The 25,714-nt window shown below is 40.1% G+C and overlaps 1 protein-coding gene across 1 annotated transcript in view; it reads left to right on the forward strand.

Moving 5' to 3' along the window:
• The window catches only part of ABLIM3 (actin binding LIM protein family member 3), a 168,105-nt gene that overhangs the window by 93,882 nt on the left and 48,509 nt on the right, over nt 1-25,714 (forward strand). The window contains exons 3-5 of the mRNA XM_070933971.1: nt 8,645-8,828; nt 18,630-18,742; nt 25,371-25,497. Coding sequence (XP_070790072.1) covers nt 8,645-8,828; nt 18,630-18,742; nt 25,371-25,497 — 424 coding nt within the window. The remainder of the gene's footprint in view (nt 1-8,644; nt 8,829-18,629; nt 18,743-25,370; nt 25,498-25,714) is intronic.

The raw sequence follows: 25,714 nt of genomic DNA on the forward strand, positions 1-25,714 counted from the left end.
AAATGCTAGCTAATGTGGGAAAAACTCACTATTTTGTTAAAGTAACAGAAGTGGTGAATTGGGAGAGGGATGAATCTCTTGTAATTCATGTTGTACACTTTATGGATCTGCTAACTACCCCTTAGAACAGCTGTTTCAAATAAATGCAATAAGGAGCCCACTCACATCTGTTCTGGGTTTAATTTTTCAACTTCTTTGCTTTACTCCTCCCACTCACCCTTCCATCAGTAGGGCAGGGACATAATTTAGTAATTCACAATATTCAGTTTTCAGTAGAAGGCAATTTAGTCTCCAAATAGGTTCAGGATCACATGTGGAAGTTGAAAACTATCCCAAATAACGGGAAACAGGACAATGGGAAAGAATTCCAAAGACTTTTGTATGCAGTATGACGTATGGCTCCTGTCAGTCAAAGCTTCACGGCATGAAAATGAGGACATGCACTACCGGTAGTACATGAAAAGCTAGGTGAAAAAAAAGCGTATCGGTTCCTAAAATATAAAATGGGCATGTACAGTAACAATTCACTTAAATAAGCAAAGTAATGTCTATTTGGTCCTGCAGGCTGTATCAGTATTTACTCTGAAAAGGAACAAAGTGTTCTTAGTTATTAAGTAAATATACAGAAAAAGAAAAGCCTCATAGGAAAACAAAGCATTTTTTGTTCTCTTTTTATTCATTATTTTATGCAATGTAAAAAAAATGTTAAATACATTTCAGAACAAAATTCCTTCCGCAGGGATAGTTTGAAAATGAATTCAACTTATTATACTATTACATAAAACACAAGAAATAACTATTTAAAATACCAGCCAAATGTTGTTTAAAAGGGATATTAACCAAATGTATATGATTTGAAGTGCCTTTTTCATATACAAGCGGCACAGCACATTCTAAAAGTGTTTCACAGGAATTGTTTTTGCATGGGGTTTTTATGTAATGGTATAATATATCCAATTCATTTTCAGATTGCCCAAGGAATTCTGTCCAAACCTTGCTAGATGTTTTTGCAATTAAATTAAAAACAAGGGCAAAAATAGTCTTTCTGTGAGATTTCATTAAGTTTCCTCATATTTAAATCTTTAGGACAATCAGGAAGTTGTCGCTCATACACATTTTGTGTCCGCCTCTATCTCAAGGCAGAACTACCCAAGGAAATTCAGTTAAAGGTGGTTAGCAAATTATTGTAGGCCATAATAGAACTTACATCAGCTGACTGGCCACCTACAAAGTCTCAATTCAGAAATCCTAGGATGTCTTTTCCTATAAATAGAAAGACACCTGCTTTTACATCATGCCATAAATCTCCATCCTGCTGTTTGCTGACAAATGAGAAGAGGGTTCACAACCAGTCTGCCAAACTAAAATTGTTTGATCTACTATGTACATGAGCATATTTCTTTGACCTTTGCCACCACCTCCTCCTTCTATTGGGATTTTAAGAACCTTAATCTGGGGTTTCTATATAATAGAAAGCCATTAGATTAACCCCACCCACCTGCCCGCCCAATGGATCTTACAAAACAAGATCATGCAATTGATTATTCATAACATTGGGCATTTATGTATTGCCCAAGTGGTTCTCAGTGAACCAGAACAGCCACTGAAATTGAGAATCTAATTGTATATTATCTTTCCAAACCACCAAAGAGTAGGTGCAAGTTGTTTTAATTGTGATGAGAAAGGATGCATGCTGATGTAAACAAGATTTTAGATTAGAATTACAAAACATGTTTGAAAGCAATGAACAAACTTGCATAGATCAAAAAATTAACCAAGTGTGAACAAATTCAGTGCATTGGAACTTTTACATGCCAAGCCCATGAAAAAAGTAGCTCCAAATATCATTTGTTCATATTCCAAACCATTTTTATCTCTTTTTAAGAAACAGCCTTCTGCAACACTTAAAAAAAAAATGCATTGCTAGCATTTTTTGTGTACTCAACTTGCAAAGTAAATGTAATCTCATTCAGAGAATCTTCCACAATATTCAATAAACAAACCATAGTAAATGAAGAGGTCAACAGCAGTTTAAAGCTCCTAGAGAAACCCAGGTATGATTTTTTTTTATGCTGCATACACATTCACAATAGCTTACCACTGATCTTAATCATAATTATATCTGAGGATAAAAAGGATGCAGAGAGTACTTAATAAAAGAAGTCTTCCTTATTGCAGAGACATAGCATTATTATCACTGTTGTGGCATGATGGGGGCATATTACTTATTCAAATATGTAGACACACTCATCTCCCAAAAACAGTCTTCTGTGGTTGTGAGTGAGACTTTCATCGAGGCAATCTATTTCTGCTGTCATTTTTAAGTAACATGTTAGAGCCCAGAGAATCTAACTAGTAAACATTTCCTTCAACATGAAAGTCCACCCCACCCACATATACTTAAACTCCACTCTAGCCTACTTGTGGGGCAGTATTATCATCCTATTTATCAGCCTCCAGGGAGAAAGATGAACAATACATTGAAAAAAAAAAAAGAATCAGCATGTCATATTGCAGCTGTATGAGTTCCTAGTCCACATTTCAGGCCAAGGACAATATCTGGATTGATTCATTGGGTTGCAACCAGGGAAGTCTATACAAAACAACTTATCTTAGCAGTTCAGGGATAATTTATGTGTGGAAAAAAAAATTCAAGCAAATCTGGCTGTTCTCATCTTCCTAGACTCTATTGGCTATCTCAGCTTTCAGAACACCACAGGAAAAGTGTGTGTCTCCAGCCCCCTGGAGTTTGGTGCTGATTATGGAGTTTGGTCTTGATTATTCGGTTAGACAAAGACTTCACTCTGTCTCCAGCTTCAAAAGAGACTTAGAACCACCAGGAGAGAACTTGGCAGCCTTCTTTATTTGCTTCCAAAGCCAAAGGAAATCCTTATTCCTTAATGGGAAATAAAGAGAAGGATGCTTGGTGGAATGATGAAATAGTAGAGGCGGGAAAAAAATGAATGAATGAAGATTCCTGCAAAAAGTAAAAGTGAGAGAGAGGTCTTGAATATTTATTATTATTAGTTTGATTTATATGCCGCCCTTTTCCGGAGACTCAGGGCGGCTTACAATGCTTTTAAGCAATAGCCTTCATACTTTTGTATATACCTGCTTAGTAGGGCTTTTGTCCCCCGCCCCCCCCCAAGTGGTGTTCTTTTTTATACAAAGTCAGCTTATTGCCCCCACAAACTGGGTCCTCATTTTACCTACCTCGGAAGGATGGAAGGCTGAGTCAACCTTGAGCCTGGTGAGAATTGAACTCGCAGTAATTGCAGGTAGCTGACAGCTAAATACTACTTTAACAGTAGTTTAGTCCACTGCACCACCAGGCTCCCCATAATAGATATGGGGAGAAAATATAGTTGCAATCAAAGAGAACAAAGAGGAGAGAAGGATTGAAAGAGGCAAAGAAAATGCAGATGGGGTTTTTAAAATATTTTTTAATCCCATCTTTATTATTTTTACAGACAGTGAACATATCCAATACACCTTTCTCCTCCTATTTTTCCCACAACAACAACCCTGTGAGATTTGTTGGGCTGAGAGAGAATGACTAGTCGAAAGTCACCCAGCTGGCTTTCATGACTAAGGCAGGACTAGAACTCACAATCTCCTGATTTCCAGCCTCATGCCTTAACCACTAGGTCAATTGGACTCTTTGATGGAATTTAAACATTGTTTTGGAAGTGATTGATGAAGGTAAACAGAGATAATCGAGCAGGATAAGTGGCATCAAAAATAAAAATGCTTTAAATGATTTGGGATGAAAATGAAAGAATACCGGAAGTATTTTAGAAATACGTATGAGAAAGGTAGTTGCATATTAAAAAATGGAACTGAAATAAATGCTATTAAGTGTTAATACCTGAGGAAAAAACAATGAAAAGAAAAACATTAATACTATGGAAAATATTCAAAAATGATGGTTCTGCAGCTGTAGCTGAGATAATTGGAAAAATCTAGGATACCAATAGACGTCGAGTTGTAATGTAATGGTAGTTGGGACCTGTATTGCCATTGCTAAGCAATGCAGACATAGAGCACAATGTCATGTGACCATATCAGTGGTGGGTTGCCCCCGGTTCGGAGCGGTTCGCAAGAACCAGTAGTAAAACCGGCGGAAGGCCCCACCCACCACCCCGGATGTTGTAATCAGTGATCTGCGCATGCACAGAACCAAGGCGCATGAGCAAGCAAAGCATGCGTGCGCATGCGCAAGCAAAGTATGCACACGCACGCGCAATCCCATTGCAAACCAGTAGTAAAGGTAAGTAGAACCCATCCCTGGACCATATCATTTGGCAATGGCAGTCTCGGCAGTCTCAGTTGCTGTTGTAAAACCTCAAGATGCATAAATCATGCAATGAGTCCCAGGTGAGGAGCCTGAGAGGGCAGCAGGGGATGGGTAAGTCCAGTGCAGTCTTGATACAATTCAGAGGCTGGGGGAAGGGACTGGGAAGACCGGTGCAAGTCAGGTGTCAGGTTTCGTTGCTATCTTAAATAAACTTCATTCTCAAATGCAAAGTCTCTAATGAATCTTGTTTTTATTTAAGAATAGAAATAACGTCATCCCTGAACTCTTGTGCAGCCAAAACTGGCACCTCCTTCCAAACCCCTCCCTTTCCATTCTTCAACCCCAATGTCTCTTTGGCCATCATGCAGATCCATCTCTCTGTCCCAAGCACTTTCTATTCACAGGAATTCCCCCCTCCCTCTATCTCCCAGGTAACGCTATCTACTAAGCAGCAGGAAACTAGATAAAAGTTCATCTCAGCATTAAAGCAAAGCTTCTCCCTCTCTCATTCATGTCAGTGCTGGAAGAGATCATAAATTGGAATGCTGACATCAGGAGAGGCCAGGAGAAGATTTGAGAGGGTCAATGCAGGCTATGTGTGGGTGAGGTGATGGTGCTACAGGCAGAAGAAAAAGCAAGAGTGACTTATTGAAGTGACTTGCACCTTGACTGCTGGCTTCCCATTGAATTTGCCTTTGATAAGCCAGAAGTGTCTGCAACCTTATAATTGCAAGCCGAGAATCTGAGCATTTGGATTGTAATCAAATGACCATGGGGTTGCTACAATAGCCAGAGCTTCTAGATTCGTTCGCACATCCATTTTTTTTCCAGCTGTAACTGTAATGGTCACTGAATGAATGGACATAAGCCAAGGACTATGTGTACAAATGTGGTCTCATTATGGAACGGCCGCTCACAACATGCGTATGTGTGTGTACTGTATTTGTGCATGACAATAAAAGGGATGTCGTTATTGTTCTCTGACACAAAGGAAGCAGTAACAAAAATGAATTACAGGGAAATTAGTTTGTTTAGCACACCTGGAAGTTGTTTATCAGAATTCTAATCGAAAGAGCTCAAAAGGGAAATAGCAAAGTTTGGGATGTGTTGTGTGGATTCATGCCAGACAGTAGGTGTCCAGACTGTTTTTTTTTGTTCCTTAGCAGAAGGAGAAGTGCATGAATGTGGGAATGTACAAATATTGATTTATAGAATATGTCTGATAATGTGAGATGAATGAAACGTGAAAAATGAAAGTATCTGCATGTATGAATACATGTCTGTCAAATTTGCTGTATGGAAATCAGTATTATGTATGTCAGGAGAAACATACAAACAAATAGAATGCAATGGCAGTTGTGTGGCAAAATACAAGAAGAGAAGGCTCAAGGATTAATACAGGATTGTATACAAACAAAGTGTATGGAGATGTTTTGGTCAGTGAGGATCAGATTGCATGTTACATATATCAAGGATGACTGAATGGATTGAGAGGAATGGGAAGATTGAGAAAGTTGTAGTTGGATAAAACTGATCAGATTATCAAAAGGAAAGAGGTGAAAAATGCAAAGAACTAAAGGCAAAGTAAGAAGCAGCATGAAGATATGGGATGAAAATGAATGAACTATGTTTTTTAAAATTAAATTCAGCATTGCTCATGTTCCTGTTATTGCTTTATCTTGGTCCCCATTCATCTTTTTAACCTTCCCAGGAAACCATACTTGAAAAATAAATGTAGTTTTCTCCATCCCACTCCAAAATTTTTCAGGAACTTACTTATCCCAGTTTGGGTTTTCCAGATCTAATGGGATTCAAATTCCCCAATGTATGCTCGCTGGGAATTGTATATATTGGAGAGTACTGAATGACAGCGGTAAAATTGAGACAAGCTTGCCTGTGTGACTCTAAAATGGCAAAGCACTTCAAGAACTACTGCTCAGACTATCTGTCTTTCAGTGGGTCATGGCATGTGAGTGTAGTAATTGAGCCATTTCTTCATGGCGTTGCCAGTTTGTTTCTCTCCCTTGCTTCACTGGGGAATTATAGGCCAAGGTCTCTCAAAAGACAAGAATCCCACTCGATGTATTTCACACCAGTTGCCATTAAAGATCCAATACACCAGTGGCTCTTCTGCTAGCCTATTCAGCCTCTCAACATGTCTGCTTGTAGTCAATCAAAAAGGGCGCATCTTGTTGCTGTCATGCACCAAGGCTCACAGACAATCCCCCAGGCCAGGCTTTCTCTCAGCAGAAATTTCCCTTCACAACATCTCCCCCACCCCAACCCTTGCTTTATTTTCACTGCACAGTGTTAACAACACAACGGTGACATCTGAGAGGACCGCGAGAAGTATCTTGGCCTTGTAGAGTCTATAGGTGGCAGGGATACAGGATGAGAAGATACTGCTTGGTAAAGGGCAGGGCAGGGTGGCAGAAGGAAGTTTACCCTCACTATTCGAGAAATTGTTTCACTCAGGTGACTTGGAGTCCGCGTTGCAGAGAAACTGAAAACTGGTTCAGGCACTTGTATCTACTAGTGATCTGTGCATCAGAGAACACTGATGCACTTTTAACACACCAGATGGACCTTTCCATAGGGAGTTCATCAGTACAAGTCCGATCACACTGCCCAGTGCCAGTCATCCAGAGTGGGCAGCAAGGCTACCAAAGCAGCCTTGTACCTCCGTAATTATTCTGGGTGGCTTCCTGCCCAACTTGTTTTCTAAAGATTGTTTTGCACAGTCTCCTACACATAAGCACTCATTAGACACACCCTCCACCCTCACTTTAGGAAAGCATTGCATAATGTGATCGTGCACACACGCGCGCACACACATACACACATACTCTGTGGCCCTTGACAACCACAGCAAATATATACATGAAAAAGTCAATAAACCAAAACAGAGAGCAGAAAATGTAATTTGGATAGCAAAGATGGAACTGACAGCCCAGGAGGCAGAAACTGGCTGAAGGCATGCTGGAGCAGAAAAGCTTTCAAGCTTGATCAGGGAGATTGTCATCAGGGAGAAGCTAAAGGATTTCCTGAGGCAGGGCCTGCCAAAGCTGGGCCACAGAAAGACCCTCTCACATACCAGCACCAGTCAAGCCTCAGGTGTCAGCGATGGGATAAAAAACAGGTGGCTGATTCAGATAATCCCGCTTCAGGCTGCTTTAGCTAATTTTTAGATACTAGAGAGCGGGAATAGGCTGAGTTGAAAGGAGGTGATTCCGCAGATACGTTTAAGCCATTTCAATTTGCAAAATGAATGACCAAGTACATTGAGTTGAGATTAGAAATGACCTGGAAGCCAGGGGTCATAGATATAAGAATGAAGTCAGTTTTTGACTGGCTGATGGGAATTCCTAAGCATGGCTGGTCCTCCGGTATTTGCTCTTCTTAAGAAGTGGTGTTTTGGGTGCTACAGCACTGGAGATTTTAAAGAAGAGATTGGACAACTATTTATCTGAAATGGTACCAGGTCTCCTGCTTGAGCAGGGGGTCAGATTAAAAGACCTCCAAGGTCTCTTCTGTTATTATGTTTTGTGGAAGAAACACAACTTTTATATTTAGGAAAAAGGGGCTGTTGCCAATAAAATTACTGTACAAAATGTGGAGCCATTCACCATGGCTATGCAGAGTGGGCAGGGTTTAACTCCTAGATGTCTCAAAGGTGCTTTTTCAGGAGGCAACTGGACTTCCTTGTTTTTTCTTTTGAAGACGTTTCGCTTCTCATCCAAGAAGCTTCTTCAGCTCTGACAGGATAGTGGGGAATGGAAGGATTTATATTCCTTGAAGACAGCTGGTCATTTGCATCCTTTTAGAGGGTCGTTGGAGCACTTGGAGGTTTATCTGTGTCCTCAGGGTCACCTGAGTAGTGCTCCTGGTTCCTGTAGTCTGCAATTTCCCCCCCCTCTGGAAATCCATTCCTACTCCCACACCATTCAAAGGGTGTTCATCCCAAATTGTATAGCTAAAAGTCCCTCTAAAAGGATAAAGATTACCAGCTGTCTGCAAGGGATATAAATCCTTCCATTCCCCACTATCCTGTCAGAGCTGAAGAAGCTTCTTGGATGAGAAGCGAAACGTCTTCAAAAGGAAAAACAAGGAAGTCCAGTTGCCTCCTGAAAAAGCACCTTTGGGACAACCATGACCTGCACGACTGAGAATCTCTACAGATGTCTCCCCTTTGATTGACAAATGAGGCTTGTGGCATGACCCACCAGACATCTCATCCTTATGATGGCACCTCAAGAAGTATCTGTTTGTTTTTTAAGAGAAAGGTGCCTGTTTGGAGAAATGAAAGAACTGACTTTTCTATCTCTGCATGTACTTTCCCCTCTGTAGTGTGTGGCTGTGACCTAGCTCAGTCTGGTTTCTTCTTTAAAAATGGGGAATACATCTGCACCCACGACTACCAGCAGCTCTATGGCACCCGCTGCGACAGCTGCCAAGACTTCATCACTGGAGAGGTTATCTCAGCCTTGGGCCGGACTTACCATCCCAAGTGCTTTGTGTGCAGCATGTGCAGGTGAGTCAACTATCTAATAGCAATGTGTGAACCCCTCAGGAGTGATGACGATGAGCAGAATCTCCCTTGGGGAAAGTTGCAGTACTCGTGTAAAACCGCAGATTGCATTATAGCTTTGTTGCAATCAGTAGGCAGGTACTCCTCGACTTACGGCCGCCGTTGAGCCCCAAAATTTCCATCGCTAAGTGAGACATTTGTTAAGTGAGCTTTGCCTCACTTTACGACCTTTCTTGCCACAGTTGTTAAGTGAATCACCACAAGTTGATAAGCTAGTAAGCCAGTTGTTAAGCAAATCTGGCTTCCCCTGTTGACTAGGAAAGTCGCAAAAACTTGGGACACCGCATGAAAGTCCCACATGACCTTGGGACACGGCAACGGTCATAACTATGAAACAGTTGCCAAGCATCTGAGTTTTGATCACATGATCATGGGGATGCTGTAAAGGTTGTAACTGTGAAAAACAGTCATAATTCATATTTTTCAGTGCCATTGTAACTCTGAACGGTCACTAAACGGACTGTTGTAAGTCAAGGACTACCTGTACATTGCCTCTGCATTTTATCAGACAAGGGGGAGGGTAGAGTTGTCAAAACTGATTCTTTGTAGTTTGGGAAAAACAGAATCTAGATTGGAACATCCTATCAGTTGATGCCAAGGTTTGATGTCAATCCAGCAAGTTGCAAAAGAAGCTTGGCCTCAACACTTAGAATTTGCTCCTTAGTTGGCAGATCTTCTTCTGAGAGTAGGTGGCTGTCTAAATGCATTTTCTTTCTAGCCTTATGTGCTCCTCTGGAATTCAACATCAACAGGTGTTTCGTTTCCTTTTCTTCTGCCTTGTTGTCCAAATAATTTATCCTGCACATAAAAATCTTGCCTTTTCAGCAAGTGGTCAAATAACTGATGTTACCAGCAGGGCAATGAAGGATCTCGAAGAAGAAGAAGAAGAAAAGTGCAAAAATTCAATCCTGAGCTACATATATTCTCTGTTATTGCAAGAATTGCAGGTAGTGCTGTACATACAACCATTAGGATAGTGACCGTTTGAAGTTACAATGGCATTGAAAAATGGGATTTATGACCGTTTCTCACACTTATGACCATTGCAGCAATGGTCATGTGATCAAAATTTGGATGCTTTGCAAGAGGCATATGTTTATGACAATTGCCATGTCCTGGGGTGATCAGCTTTTTTGACTTCTGTCAAGCAAAGTCCATGGGGAAACCAGATTCACTTAACAACTGTAGTAAAAAAAGGTTGCAAATTGGTGCAAAATCCACTGAACAACTGACTTGCTTAGCAACATACTTTTTGGGCTCCATTGTGGTCGTAAGTCAAAGACTATCTGTACTAGCTTCTGGCCACCTGTATCTTCTGAAACTTGATATCAGCAGCTTCTGCTTATTCTGAGTGAAAGACAGAGGGGTCCTGGGTGCTATCTCAAAAAATGCTTTCCAAAATATGTGACGCTGTCCCAGGCACCATGGTAGGAACTGTGGTGGTGCAGTGGTTAGAATGCGGTATTGCAGGCTAATTCTGCCCACTGCCAAAAGTTCGATCCTGACTGGCACAAGGTTGACTCAGCCTTCCATCCTTCCATGGTCAGTAAAATGAGAACCCAGATTGTTGGGGGCAATATTCTGATTCTGTAAATTGCTTAGGGAGGGCTGTGAAGCATTATGGAGTATATCAGTCTAAGTGCTATTGCTATTCTTCATATGGTATACTTCCATGTGTTAGGTTTGAACTGCCATGATCCTTCACCAGCAAGATGGTGATACTGGAAAAGACTCCACTGAAAGATGAAGCACCAATACATAAAAAAAATTCTGGGCAGAGGCCTTATAGAATGCATAGATCAGTGATGGCTAACCTTTGTGCCATTGCATGCCAAAAGTGGGGGGAGCACAGGGGGGGGTCACGCGTGCATGCCCACACTATGTACCCCGCCCCCCACAAATGTGCGTGCCCCACAAATGTGCGTGTGACTCCCCCGCTTTTGGCACGTGATGGCACGTTGGGCCCGGTAGGCCTGTTTTTTGCTCTCCCCAGGCTCCAGAGCCTCTCCAGGAGCCTGGGGAGGGTAAAAATGGCCTTCCACACACCCCCGGAGACCCTCTGGAGGCAGGAAACAATGTGTTTCCCTACTTCTGGTGGGCCCAGAAGGCCCAAAGGAGCTGAGCTCGCATGCCCACCAATATGGCTCCGTGTGCCACCTGTGGCACGTGTGCCATAGGTTCGCCATCACGGGCCTAGATTGTTCAGAAGGGAAACTAATGGCAGGGAAATTCTATTTAGCCTAATCATTTCCCCAAATTTGATCCTTTGTCAGCAACAAAGTCTCAAATATGTTGTTTGAATATTGTTTTTAATTGGTTTGATACTTAAATATTGAGATAGAAATGCAACTGATAATTAAAAAGCAAAACAGAATAAATCACCGATGGCAAAGGAGGGGGAATATGATGAAAAGCTTCCACCATCCTGTCTTTCTGCCCTAGTCTAATTAAATTGCCTCCCTGGAAAAAATTGTTGCTTTGCTTTTTTCAATCCCCATTGCAAGTTAAAACTGTAATGTAAAAAAAAGGTATTAGAAAGCATAAAGACATGAAGAACATATAATGGCCCTTATTGTCAATGGTATCACCCATACAGTTCTGTAGGTTCTTATAGCAGTTGTCTGATTGCAGCTGCCTTTTACTGGCAGTGGAGGCAGTTGCTAGGGAAGGGAGCACCAAATTGCAAACTGAGTGCTGAAAAAAAAAGAAGATTTCTGCACAGGCTGCTGGGAAGACGTCTGCACTTTCCTAACAAAAGCCGTGGTGTACGTTTGTCATTTCTCTAAAGGAAGAGAATCACCAATAAAATGCATGTACACAATTTGCAGACAATAACTTGACACGGAGAGAACAAGATGGATATAATTAGGCACGAACTGGTTCCATACGTTATGATTATGTGACATTAATGAGATGAAGAAAGTGGGAAGCAAGCGCTGGGCTAATTCTGATTGTAGTGGCGATCTAATGATTAATTGGAGTTTCAATTGGATGTCCCTGCAAGAGGAAGGGTGATTAGCACTCTCCCAAGGGAGTGGTGAAAATGCTGTGACCTATGAATGATTCTAGATCTCAGAAACCCTCTGGTAAGACAAGTCTATTACTGTGTCTTTTTTAATGTTTGGCTTGTATTAGAGAAACATTAGAATTAAGAAAAAGTGTCAGTGAATGACAGGAAAAGGTAGTCTTAAATTAACCCAAGTAGCGTTACGTGTCTATGCCTACAAACTGATGCCATTACCCGTGCCGTATTTTGTCAGAAACACTAAGCCGAAGTTTCTTTGTTGTGGAATCTGCACCACCCTTTCTGTAGCAACCAAGGCTGTTTTCCACTTAGCCTAAATGGCATTATGAGTCCACCATCAATCACTAACCTTCAAGGTAGGGTGATACCAGTGTGGGAAGTTATAATTGACGTGATCCATACCATTTGTTTCTTTCAAGCATTACCAGGAAATAGCTGGTAAGCTAATCCCCAAGTTGCCCCAGTATTGAATGGCAATAGCAACAAACCGCAATAGAGTGTAAGTACAGGCTAAGAGGAATGCTGAGCAAGGTAGAGGTACATTTACAAGTTGAGTAAGGTGGATATGATGCTCAGATTAGATTTCCCAGATGATTGAGCAGAGGTGAGCAGTTTGGCAAGTCTGATGTCAATCGTTTTCCAAAATATTTTTTTTTCTCTACAACCTGGGATAGATAGATAGATAGATAGATAGATAGATAGATAGATAGATAGATAGATAGATAGATAGATAGAGATAAAAATGATATAGATATAGATATAGATATAGATATAGATATAGATATAGATATAGATATAGATATAGATATAGATAAAAATCTCCACTGATCACCTGTTGCGGTGGGTTAAAGGGCAAGAATTGGTACTTAATGCTCAGGTTGTAGTTTATCTCTTTCTATTCAAGTTCCTTTGTTTAAACTTTATAGGAGGGGGATTATTGTTTCCACCAATAGAAACTGATCACCTATTTGATCCCATGCTTTAAAACGGGCCTTTAGTAAAGTCTTAGCCTTGTTCTTTTGTATGGGAAATTAATACATTGAAATAAATCTATTCTTCTCAGCTTTGGTGTTCAAGATGTTTTATATACATCCTTACATCTAGAATAGGGGATCCCCAATTGCTTCAGCTCATTGATCTCTTCATGAAATTTCAGATTGTCCATCGTCTCCCAAACATTTATTATATAAAAATAAATAAATACTACTTTAACTAATAGTAGCACAAATAGTAGCAACAACCACCCTTTAAATATTCCCTTCAATCCCTGAGGAAACCCTGATCTAAAGGAAATATAAAATCCTTCTCTTCATTCTAATGAAATGTCCTTTGCTGCTAGCTACTGTATATACCCTCCACTCTGGGTTAATTTCTCCAATTATCTGTCTCTAAGGAGGGGAGTAATTAGTTTGCATTTCTCAACTCAAGCTTAAGTTCATCTTTTCTGCCACTATAATGAATTTAGAGTAGTTGCTCTTTCTTCAGAAACCTAGATTTCAATATTAACTCCATTCATTTATGCTCATAGAGAAGATAGTTTTCCTCTTATTAGTGTTTAACCAATTTAAAGCAAAGTATAGTTAAAGTATGCTAACCAGTATTAATTGTTCTGAGCTGATGTGTTTAAGAATAATCATATATTAGGATTTCTCATGGTTTTTCTTAGGTTTCACATAGCTTTTGTAGTATTTTCCTTGTTTAATCATATGGAGGGAGGCTGTCGAATACTATTGAAAGTGTTATTTCTATCTTAACTATAATAAGGAAAGCTTCTGTCTTTACATTCTACAGGAAATAAGTTGATCATTTAACCATGCACCTTTAATTCTGTTTCCTGGTAGATATGGACACTTGTGCCTATGTGCACATGTCTTATATTCCAGCCCATTTCATCTAATGTATCTCCTTTTGTATACATGCACGACTTGAGTGCACATAAATAATAGCTGTTGCTAGTTCTTGTAATAGCTGCTTATCTGGGTGAAAAGGAAACTCTTTGTATTTTAAAGTATACCAACTGTCTGCATTACATTCTTCAACTGTCCGGGAGAGGCTTGCCAGTTCTTTGACCATGCTATTTGATGTCAAACAGTCAGTTCTGCAGGTTTGCCCAACTAACATCATGTCTGCAAAAAAGTCAGTCTTCTACCACAACTTCTTTTTTTAAGACAAGATAGGGATGTGAAGAAAGCACTGAAACCATCAAGGTGTTGAAGGAAAACAGAGCAATCTCATAGCAAAATAAGGGGAAAGATGGAAAAGAGACCAGCAGGTACTGAAATTGCAGAACTGCCTGCTCCCAGGTATATCTATCTGTCCCTCTGTTAAACACTGTAATCTTATTGGATTTAGGAAGTGTCCCTTTTCAATGGCTGTTCCTATAGCAGTGATGGTTAACCTTTTTGGTGCTGAGTGCCCAAAGCATGCATGCCCAAACCCCCAAAATGCAATGCGAGCATCTCCCGTGCATGCATCCCCCCACCTGGTTTTGGCTTTCAGGTTGGCGCAGGAGGCTTTCCTGGCCCAAAATGGGGCCGGGGCGGGGGGGCTCATGCAGCTATCCGTGCCCCATTCTGGGCCTGGAAAGCCTCCTGCACCAACCTGGAAGCCAAAACATGGCAGGAGGCTACTTCTGGCCAATGTGAGCGCCCCCGTGCATGTACCCCAGCACATGCACACCTATATCTCCCGCATGTGCCCCACCCCCCATGCATGCGCAACAGAGACCCGACGACACAGCTGCGCGGTAGAGCTGAGCCAGGACGACAGCTGGCGTGCCCACAGAGAGGGCTCTGGGTGCCACCTGTGGCACATGTGCCATAGATTCACCATCACGGTCCTATAGTCTGGAGTGATCTCTGTCCAATATACTACTGGCTTGCTCCTAGAAAAGCAATGAAGTCCTGACTTGGAGTCCCCTTTTAGTTATTTTAATTGTTTCATTTGGCTTGCTGTTTTATATATGGTACTGGTTTATTTTATTTTTAACAATTTGGGGTTGTTTTCTGCTAAAATTTTATTTCTGTTGTACACTTCTCAGAATCAAGTTGTTGAGTAATTTTATAAATACTTGAAACAATCAACCAAACAAATATTTGCATTGCATGAGATTTCAAATAAATTTCCTGGACATCAAGAAAATTGCAGTTTGGGCACACTCCATTAAAAAAATGACAGCTGCTTACAGAAGGTCCTTCCCCACTGCTTAGTAGAATGAACCAGAAAAAAAAAATCTATGTGGATATGAAATTTGCTATCCTACTGCTCTTCCTTATCCTTGATTGTTTCTGTTCTATTTCTCTTCCCAGTCCCTGCCTGTTGTCTGGTTTCCCTCCAAGTTAATGTGTGACAAAGCCTAACAATTTACATTTCTTTGAAGCTGTTTTTGAACAGTGTCAGAATAAGGGAAATAATACTATACAGTTATGCCTGATTTTGGCCTGTCTTACTACAAGGACAAGATGAGGACACTGTCATAGGAGTAAGGCAAAAATAATAATAGTAATAATACATATTGCAAGGACGTATTTGTACCTTAGTTAGCTATCAGTGAAAAGCGCAAAGCTGCAATGACCAGATGCCTTTGGATCAAGACCTTTATCAGCTAAAGAAACATGAACATAAGCATATTAATTGTAGCACTGAGTTTCTCTTAATTACACTCATCCACAGGATTTCATGCCAACTCATTGTCTTCTAGAATCTACTAATCATTCTATCCTAATAGGCTCACTTTTAATGGGCCAATTTTCTCATATCCTTGATCGCCTAAGAAAATAGTGCAGCACCTCATTTCCAAATAATATCAAGTGAAAGGCAATTCATGGAAATTATCTTTGATGAACATTAGTTCCAGGTGTATTTTAGATCAGAGAAAACCTTGGCTGAATTCATTCAGTTTAAACCAAGGGATAGACCTTCAGGGTTCTTCTGACTCCCCAGTCTTTTAACAGCTTTCGTGACTCTCAGTCACAAGTATCTTTCTGGATCACGCTTGTGGATGAGGTTTAAAGGCCTGAGTATCCAGGATGATCTTAAAAGGCCTGAGTATCCAGGACGAGTAGTCCCAAAAAGTGGTGTTGAGGGTCAGTTTATATAATACCTTTATTGCAGTCACTGCCCTGGTTTAGTTTCCAGATCTATTTAAAAGAGCTGGTTTTGATCCTTAAAAAGCTCTGTGACTTAAGTTTGGGATAATTCAAGAAGTGGGACCAGTGCCATTGCTTTATGGCTGGCATTGGAGATGCTTCTGCTTAGCTTACTATGGAGAACGATTAGACTAGTGAGAAAAACAAGACAGGATTTTTTTCCATAGAGTTCTTGTGCATATGGAATCAGTTGTCACCTGGCATTTATCACATAATTTAGCAGGCATTTGCAAGGGTGTTAAATGTACACATATTTTTTTCTTCTGAATTGATTTTATCTTCCCAGACTTTTAGCTGAAGACATTTCATTCATTTGTTTGTATGCTGTCAATTACTAAATCACTGTTTGCATTTTGCAGCCTGCCATGTTTGTTCTGGTGCTTATTTTATTTTTGTTCTAATATTGTGTTGAATTTTTAAGACTATGCTTGAGAAGGTGTCCATAAAGCATGTATAGGCAAGTGGGTCCCCCCCCCACCCAATAAATCCCAAAGCCACATGGAGCAATAAAGACAAATTAGCAATAATATTTTAAACTCAGCATATCACCCTTCTACATGTGCACATTCAGATATACTCTGTGGCCCGCCACAAAACACCTTCTTCCTTCCTCCTCTACATGCTGAGATATTATGGGTCGATCCATCAGCTTAATTAGAAAAAGTCTGTATTCAGAAAGCAGCATCCTCATGCTGTGCCTACTCCATCTAAAACCAGGGGTGTCAAACTAGATTTCATTGAGAACCGCATCAGGGTTGTGTTTGACCTCAGGAGTGGGAGGGTGTGGCTAAGGTGAGTGTGACCAGCTCAATGTCACTCGTGTCAAGGGCACCTGTGGGAAAACGGGCTCCCGAGCTCCATTTTCAGCTGTGATGACCTCCCTCTGCCGCGGCCCTCCCGAGCTCCATTTTTGTTGGCAGAGGCACCGTGGGCCAATCCTTCGCTGTTTCCAGGGTGGCCCCGCAGGCCAGATCTAAGCACTCCATGGGCTGGATCCAGCCCATGGGCCTTCAGTTTGACACCCCTGATCTAAACCATCTCCTGGCTCTCCAGGACACAATTGTTTGACTAGCAGTGGAAAGATTATATGCCAAGGAAGAGGATGACAAGGTGAGATCTTCCCAAATATCCTTCCTTCATCAGCAAATTTGCAGAAACAATGGGAGTGTGGGGAAAAACTCTGGGAACACTGCAGACCTGCATTAGAACTTACACAAGGTGTTGATAGTGCTGCATAAGTGACTTACAATCCTGTAAAGATAACTTGAACTAAATGGTGACAATCAAATGAACCATGGTTGGCTTTGAAAAACTATGCAGTATTAAACCCAATTAGTGTTAGGGTGACAGATAATTAGGAAATATCTGTAGGTTAGACTTGGAAATCAAAAGTCCATCTAGCAACAAGAAGTTCTTTCCATACTGTTGCCAAGAAAACTATATGGACATGTCCATGAAGTCACTAGCAGTTGAAACTTTATCTAAGTGTTTTAAAAGTAAATAATACTGGGCTGAATTCCTGAATTACTGGTTTGGGGAGTGTGAGTACATTATTCTCCTTCCCAAGAGATAACCAAGGTTTCTTCTGAGCTTTGCAGAAAATTTTGAATCAGACTGTTTCAAATTCAGAACAAATTCATTTCAGTGCCCTATTTTGAGCATGAAGCTCAAATTTTGAGCATTTGTATTTTGAATGCAAAATTGGTGGTTTTGAATATTTTTGGAAGACACTCAAGCTCAAAACAATGCTTTGTCTATCCCTGTCTAAAGTAAAAAAACCAAAACAAAAACCTCTCTCCTTTTATAAAACAAAACAAAATACTAAATCCCAAATCATTAAATTTGGGTTTTAAAAGTCCATTCTCTGGATTGATGTAGGCAACTCATTTCTTTTGCTCTTGAACATATTTTGGAAATATTTACAATTGTTTGTCTCTTTAACTAGGTTTCTTTGTTTTTGTTCTTTTGGAAACTTCCCAACTGGTTCATCTTAAAAGGAAAGGTAAAAGGAAAAACCTCTCCACTTTGTGGTGATTTTCAGACTTTTTCCAAGAGGTGGTTCTAGCAGACAAACAAATTCAAAGATAGCTCCTGGGCCAGTGAGAATTACTTTAAACATTTTTTCTTCAGAAACAGGATGGGCAAGTTCTCTGAGATCCTCATTTGGCAACATCATGTCAAAACTGTCATCTTTCATCTGCCATGTCTTTGCTTATACAGTATTTAAAGTAGTCAACAAGTAATTAATTCTGTGGTATGCATCAAACTGCTTTTCTCAACTCAAGCAGAATTAACCAAGAGTGAGAATTGTCTAAATATGAGTCATAAAAACCCACAAAAATAACAAAAAACAATTGAGTTGTCAACAAAATTTCCCAAGCAAGCAGGAGTCTCATACTTCATTCATTTCCATAAGCATTAAATTCCAAATTTCATCAATAGACTCTTTCGAAAATAGAACATACATGAACCATAATAGCTGACTCAATGCAATAATAACTGGTGAAATACCATTCATACTGGTAATAATCTATGCATTTCTGATGTCTTGCTTATTTTTCCTTGTTTTAGGAAGCCCTTTCCTATTGGAGATAAAGTGACATTTAGTGGCAAGGATTGTGTTTGCCAAACTTGTTCCCATTCACTGATTAGTAACAAACCTATCAAGATTCATGGACCAAGCCGTAAGTCATGTTGATTTCTCTTCTTTATACAGCATCCAAGAAGATTAAGGGAAGAAAGTACTGCAATGACCATAAAAGCCAGAGGTCATCTAGCAATTTAGAACTGTTTATTGCTTCTTTATGCAATCTAGTAGGATTTTTGCCCTCAACTGATTTTACATTTTATAATTTGGCTTTATTTGCTCCCATGTACTGTTAAATGTTAAAAGGCACCCAGCGTAAATTATAACCATACTAAATACGAAGACTTTTTGAAAGGACACATCTCAAAGAAATTCTTTTCCCGGTTCAAGCTATTTGGGATTCTTGGCAGAGAAAGGAAAGTTGGATATCTTATAAATAATGATGATGGCGATGGTCTTCATCATCACTATCACCACCAACTTGATTTATTTAAAGTATTTCTCTATCACTTCGAATTATAGAATCTCTGAAAATAATTTACAATATCATTAATTTACAATAGTCATTAAATTCTGGATTAAAACAAGGTAAATGATGATGATGATGATGATGATGATGATGATGATGATGATGATTTTTAAAAAATCAAAATATGCAAATGTGATCATATATATTTGTGGTGGCCAAAATCCGCATTTAACTTTTTCTTTTGGCAGGGGAAGGAGGTTCAATTTACTCATGTTTTACATGAACAACATTGTTGTAGCCTTGCACTTTTTATTCTTTTGGTTATGCTGAACTTCTGGTCTGACTTCTGATTTCATGATTTGGAAGACTCAAAGGGCTAGAACACAGTCTTTTCATAATCTTCATCCCTTGGTGTAGTCTTGACTTGAAGGAGTGCCTAAGGCTGGCATTATCCCAGTGGGGTAGCTGCTATTTGTTTCTCCTTTGCTGTCAGACAGAAAGCACAATCAGATCAGCTAATTCTACTGCATTCTAAGGTTACATTAACGGAATCCTGCAAGTCTGAAACTACAATTCTTCTCCCATCTCCTTTACCCCGAGAAATTTGGGAGGGTCTCTTTCAAGCTTCTATCCAGCTATGGACTATGCTGTCTCTTATCTGACCAGTCCTAGGCAGCATGACTGGGCTCAGTCTCCCAAGGTCATTCCAACATACCATTATACTTCTTGACCTCTCTTGAACTGAAGCACTGATGAATTTTTGAAATGCCCACAAACCAGAAACCTTTCAGGCCCCTTCCCATTACCTTGAGTTTTTCCATGAAAGCTGTGGGATGAGAAAAAGAATGCTGTGCTCCCTGTTTCAGCATTGTTTCCTCAATCACACCCTGAATGAAGCATGCCCCCGCTCCCCAGATCAACGGAGTGTAGGAGAGAGCTTCCCTGCTTGTGGCTTGGTAGATCATGCTGAAATCTGTGGCTAGAAAAGGGCCCAGAAGCAAAAGCCACCTTCAGGTTATATGATGACGTCTATGGCCAACCATGCTAAAAAGCTGTTGCTTACTGAACATACAAAGACAGGGAAGTCTTGTAAAAGCCTTGTAATGAGCAATCTCTATTGGGCTGCCTACCAGCTGGATGCAATTGCACAGCAAGCTGTGTGATCTCACAGTGGAGGCAATAGATGTTACTGTCTCCTTAGACGCATTGATTACTAAGAGAAGAATGACACAGTATTCCTTGCTACAATCACAAAACAGTGCTTCCCTGTGACAGCGGGCTCTTGGCAGAGCTGTTCGAAGCTGCCAAACAAGAACACAGTGGCCACAATTCAACAGGAGAATTAAGGGCTCGTAAGGCTGTTGATTTAAGCTGCTGACACATACAGAACTCCCAGCTGGGCTGCAGGCTGTATGGTTCAAGGTGGTAAAATTCACATTTCTTTCTTCGTTTCTACAGAAACATGAGAGCTGTAGTGTAGCTGCATTTGGAAAAGGTAGTTCCTTCTCTGCTCCTATTTTCAATATTTAAAAGACTGTCTTAGTGCAGGAAAATCACAAAGTGAACAAGAATTTCACAGTGTTGGCTCACCCTTTTTCCAGGAAAAAGGGTGGAGGTGCTGTATTACTTTTCCCAGATCAGCTGAGTTGAGCTAAAGAAAAAGCTGTCCGAGTCCAAGGCTTGCTTTGTTTTTAAAGTTTGCGTGAAGATGCAAATACAGATGTTCTGTAGGGGCCAAAAAGAGGGGGGAACAGGTCTTGCAATTTCACTGGACTACAACTGTTAAAATAACAGAAAGTGGAAATGTGTACTCAAAACACTTGAGGCCCCTTTCCTCATTACTTTCTGTATTTGTAGTATCTCCAGATAATTGACACACTGTTGTTATTGTGCTTTAGTAAAGGTAAAGGTTCCCCTCGCACATATGTGCTAGTCGTTTCCAACTCTAGGGGGCAGTGCTCATCTCCATTTCAAAGCCAAAGAGCCAGTGCTGCCCGAAGACGTCTCCGAGGTCATGTGGCCGGCATGACTAAATGCCAAAGGCTCACGGAACGCTGTTATCTTCCCACCAAAGGTGGTCCCTATTTTTCTACTTGCATTTTTTACATGCTTTCGAACTGCTAGGTTGGCAGAAGTAACAAGTAACTGGGACAAGTAACAGGAGCTCACCTCATTACACGGCACTAGGGATTCAAACCACTGAACTGCTGACCTTTCGATCAACAAGCTCTGCATCTTAGCCACTGAGCCACCACATCCCGCTATTGTGCTTTAGTATTTTGATAAAGGATGCCTCATTAATTCACTTCAGAATAGAGCTGGAAGGGACCTTGGACATCCGCTAGTCCAACCCCCTGCTCAAGCAGGAGACCCTATACCATTTCAGACAAATGGGTGTCTGATCTCTTCTTAAAAATGTCCAGTGTTGGAGCATTCACATCTTCTGGAGGCAAGTCATTCCACTAATTGTTCTCATTGCTAGAAAGTTTCTCCCTAATCCCAGGTTGCTTCTTTCCTTGATTAGTTTCCATTCATTATTTCTTGTCCTGCCCTCTGATGCTTTGGAAAATAAATTGACCCCTCTTCTTTATGCCAGCCCCTCAAATATGGAATACTGCTATCATGCCACCCTAGTTTTTCTTTTCTCTAGTCTTCTTTTCTCTAATAATCTTCTTTTATTCCTCATGAAATCAACCAATGCCACAGAAGTTAATAGAATATTAAATGCCATTCTTACCTACCCTTTGGTTCAATGTTTGCCCCTATAATGAACTTTTTAGAACAATGAAAGTGGCAATTCTCCTTTTAGGTTTAAATACTTCCGGATGTCTGCTCAAGGATAAGATGACATGGCTTCTTGAGTTAGTTTCTGATCATGTTGTTAGAAATACAATGTGTTGGATCTACAAATGCCATTCACAGGATGCTTCTTTAAAACCAATGGGGATTGTGTGCAAAGTCTGATAGTTTGTGCAGGTGTCCCATGTTAACTAGCATCTGAAGGACATCACTGGAATTCATTTTACATCAAAATGCTTTTATCTGGCTCTGCTCTAGTGTGATATTACATAGTAAAATCAGGGTGCTATGGAATACTATGCATTGGACAAATAAAAACTCATTAAGCTGCTAAGATACTTTGAAGCTAGCTAATACCTTTTCTATAATATAGGATGGGTGTATGGATAGATATGCACATCCTATATTATCCCAAAGTAGATATTGTTCTGCTCTTTTTTTCTCTCCTTCTATACTTTTGTTCTGTCCAATTTGTTTTTTTTTTCAAAAGTCTGCTTTGTACCCGTTTTTCTTAGTATCTGCCATTAATGCACTTTTTAGAATATCTGATACAAGAAATCTCTCCTGGTTTAATACATCTTGTTTGCACCTCCCTCCTATCTGTATCATTCCCATTATTTTTGAGTTGCAAAATATGTTATAAAAATTATACTGAGAAGTATAGTTATGTTCCAGATAAGTTAGAGGTTCCATAAGGATGAATTAGATAAGCGTTCATCAAATTGTGACTGTTTAAGGCAACCCTGTAAACCTACATGAAAGATAAGAAGAATATCCAGTTCTCAAAGAGAAAAGACTTTGTCACTGCATCCAACCAGATAGCCCAGCTGTTTTTGCAACCAAAAATTCAGAAACAAGCCACAGTGAATAGAACTGCATAGGACAAATCTGCTGAATCAGCACACAAAGAAAGGCTCATCTCTTCCGGCCCTACTCAGTTTCCAGGAACCTGTTAAGAAGCCACTGAAAAAAAAAAAACCAACATAAGACCACAATATCTTTTTTGCCTCTCCCCCCACACACACACACTTATCCTCCTCATTCTCTTTAATACTATTAGGTCATATGAAGCCTGCATCTTCCTCTCTGAAATTCACTCTTCACCTTAGATGTACAGCTCAGGTTACACAAAGCCTCCATGGATAATTCATAACTACAGCAAGCAACATTCAGGATATAATGTGCAAAGAACAGCATCTCCCCAATATCTTTTTTTCTGCATCCGCTCCTGCTCTCACTGTATCTCCATGGGTGATGTTTGGGGACAACTAGCTGTGACTTCAGTAGGCAAGGCAGAAAGAGAACCTTGTTAGCATACAAGATTCTGGGATTAGAGTATTGCATAGCAAAAGTTCCCTGGAGCTACCCTAGCAGTGGAATCCACTGCCAGGACAAGTGGCAAACCAGGGATTGTGTTGACAGGTGAGCGATGAGAGAAGAGTGATCAGAGGAGATTGTCAGTCTGCCTTGCATTTATAAACAACTCCTCCAGCACTTAGAGGTGTGTAAGGTGAAAATGCAGCAATGGTCAGAATGGCTTCATAAAATACCTTTGGCAACAGCTTATTCCATAGCATGTACCAGTGAGATTTTTCAAAACTATTGACCACACCGATGAGCACCCTACAAATTAGTGATTCCTTGACAATCTAAGAACTGTTTGATGCTGAGGAGACTGAAAGAGCTAATCATAGCTGGGACAGCCACCCCTTGCAGGCCCATGGGCTTCCTGCTACTGAACTAAACAGCAAAGGAAACATGAAAGGAAGGAAGAGAGATAAATACCTAGGCACACACCAAAACTGACTGTGGTAAAGGTTAGGAAGCAGCTTTTACTACACTGGCTAAAACCCAAAAATCTCCTTCTAGTCCAGATTTTGTAAAACAGAGGAAGCCTTCCATAAATATTTAACTAATATATAATAAATAATCCTTCCCATCCCAACCCCACCATTCTTGATTTTTAGCAATTCAGCTTGGTCTAACCATTAAACCAGGTGATCTGTAATATCCTTTGAGTACTAATACTCTGGTATTAGGTCAACATTCAGCATAGCTGTTCTTTGCTTTCCTTGGCAAATATGCCAGGTTCTCCTTGAGTCTTGGTTAGATGTTTTGGGGTTTTTAACTTTAATTTTTCTTTTTTGCTAAAGCAAATTTTACATCTGCATTATCCTATCTAAATTGGTTCAAGCAGCAGGATCAAGATTAAAATGACAATCTGTAATTCTCCAGTAGAGGAAAAGGCCAATGCATCAGTTTTTTTGTGTTAACATAATTTATACTTGCTAGCAGTTAAACAAGGAAAAACAATTCCATAAAAATGAATTAAAACAGAAAGTCAGTCATTTCTGTATAAACTATATGGAATATTTGCATCCTACAATTAGAATTATTCTGAATAATTAAATCTTTTAGTATGAAAGAGGTAAATGTATTCCATATTGAAACCATTTTATGTATTTATGATTTATTTTATTCAGTTGGTATAGCCACCCATCTTACCAAGGAAATTGTTCATTAATTTCTGTTAATTCCCTTCAGGTGAGGTCTGAACAGGAATTTACATGTATAAATAGTTTCCAAGACTCCCAATGTTATGATTCATAATGTGGACTCAGTATTGAACATTTTACATATTCCACTAGGTTTACACACTCTGATAGCAATACTGCTGATGTTGCTGTTAGCAGCTGCTCTATAAACAAAGTGGTGTTTGGAGTTACAGTGATTTATCAACAAATCCAAGAACATATAGAGAGACAAGGTACCCATGAAAAGCATTCATACGACTTTCATATACAGTACAACCTGTGGTCACGAACGCTTCTGACCATGACCAAATTGGGTTCCAACCATAAAATTCACAATTTTTTTTTTGTGGCCAATTTCCCTTTCTGTGCCATTTTTTTTTGTAAGCGCCAAATTTCCAAAATTAGGTTCGGGTCACGACCAAATCGGGTTGCGACCAAAGTTATGGAACAAATTATGGTTGTGACCATGTAACTGGTTTCTCCAACCTGAATGGTCTCAACATATTTTGGAATCAGCTTATCAACCTTTTTTTAAACCAGTATGGGCAGTCATGATTGGGGATGGGGAATCCATCCTATGGACAGCACAGTCTTGGATAGCTGTCTCTCCACAAAGAGAAAACCATGCAATTTAGAGGAAATTACACAACTGAGGTTCTTCACATTGACTTTTATGCAAAATAAAGGACCTTTCCTACTAGTCATTTTGTTTGTTCCTTCCTGGAGATAGTCCTGTGTATCACAAATCATTTCGAACACTGGAACCCTTTGCTTCATGTCTGTCATTCATATTATTGTTATTTATGGTTCCAGAAGGCATGTTATTTGTAGACACTGTTGTCTTCTATACAGATTTTAAATCTATTTGGGATGTTCCTACTTCTGCTGTGTGGTCAGTTCTCTGTGTTTCTTTTGTTCCTTAGAATGTGCAGGTTGCAAAGAGGAAATCAAGCAAGGTCAGTCCCTCCTGGCTTTAGAAAAACAGTGGCATGTCAGCTGCTTCAAGTGCCAAACCTGTGGAATCATCCTGACTGGAGAATACATTAGCAAGTGCGTGTTTCCACTTCTTCCCTATGTACATTTCAGCTGTATAAGCTAGATGGGTGGGGATCCCTTCAAAGTGAAGCATCAGATGTTATTCTCGAAGAATTCTGAGACTTCTGTGCAACTTTGCATATTAGAAGCGAGCAGCAAGAAAGAAAGCAAAACAGATTTGTACTTTCTTTTTTACCCTTCTCGGCTAATGCACAGAGAAATGAGATGTAGA

This window comes from Pituophis catenifer, unplaced genomic scaffold (genome assembly GCF_029215685.1).
Source record: "Pituophis catenifer annectens isolate HBS135680 unplaced genomic scaffold, rPitCat1.0.hap2 SCAF_2, whole genome shotgun sequence".
Classification (NCBI taxonomy): Eukaryota; Metazoa; Chordata; class Lepidosauria; order Squamata; family Colubridae; genus Pituophis; species Pituophis catenifer.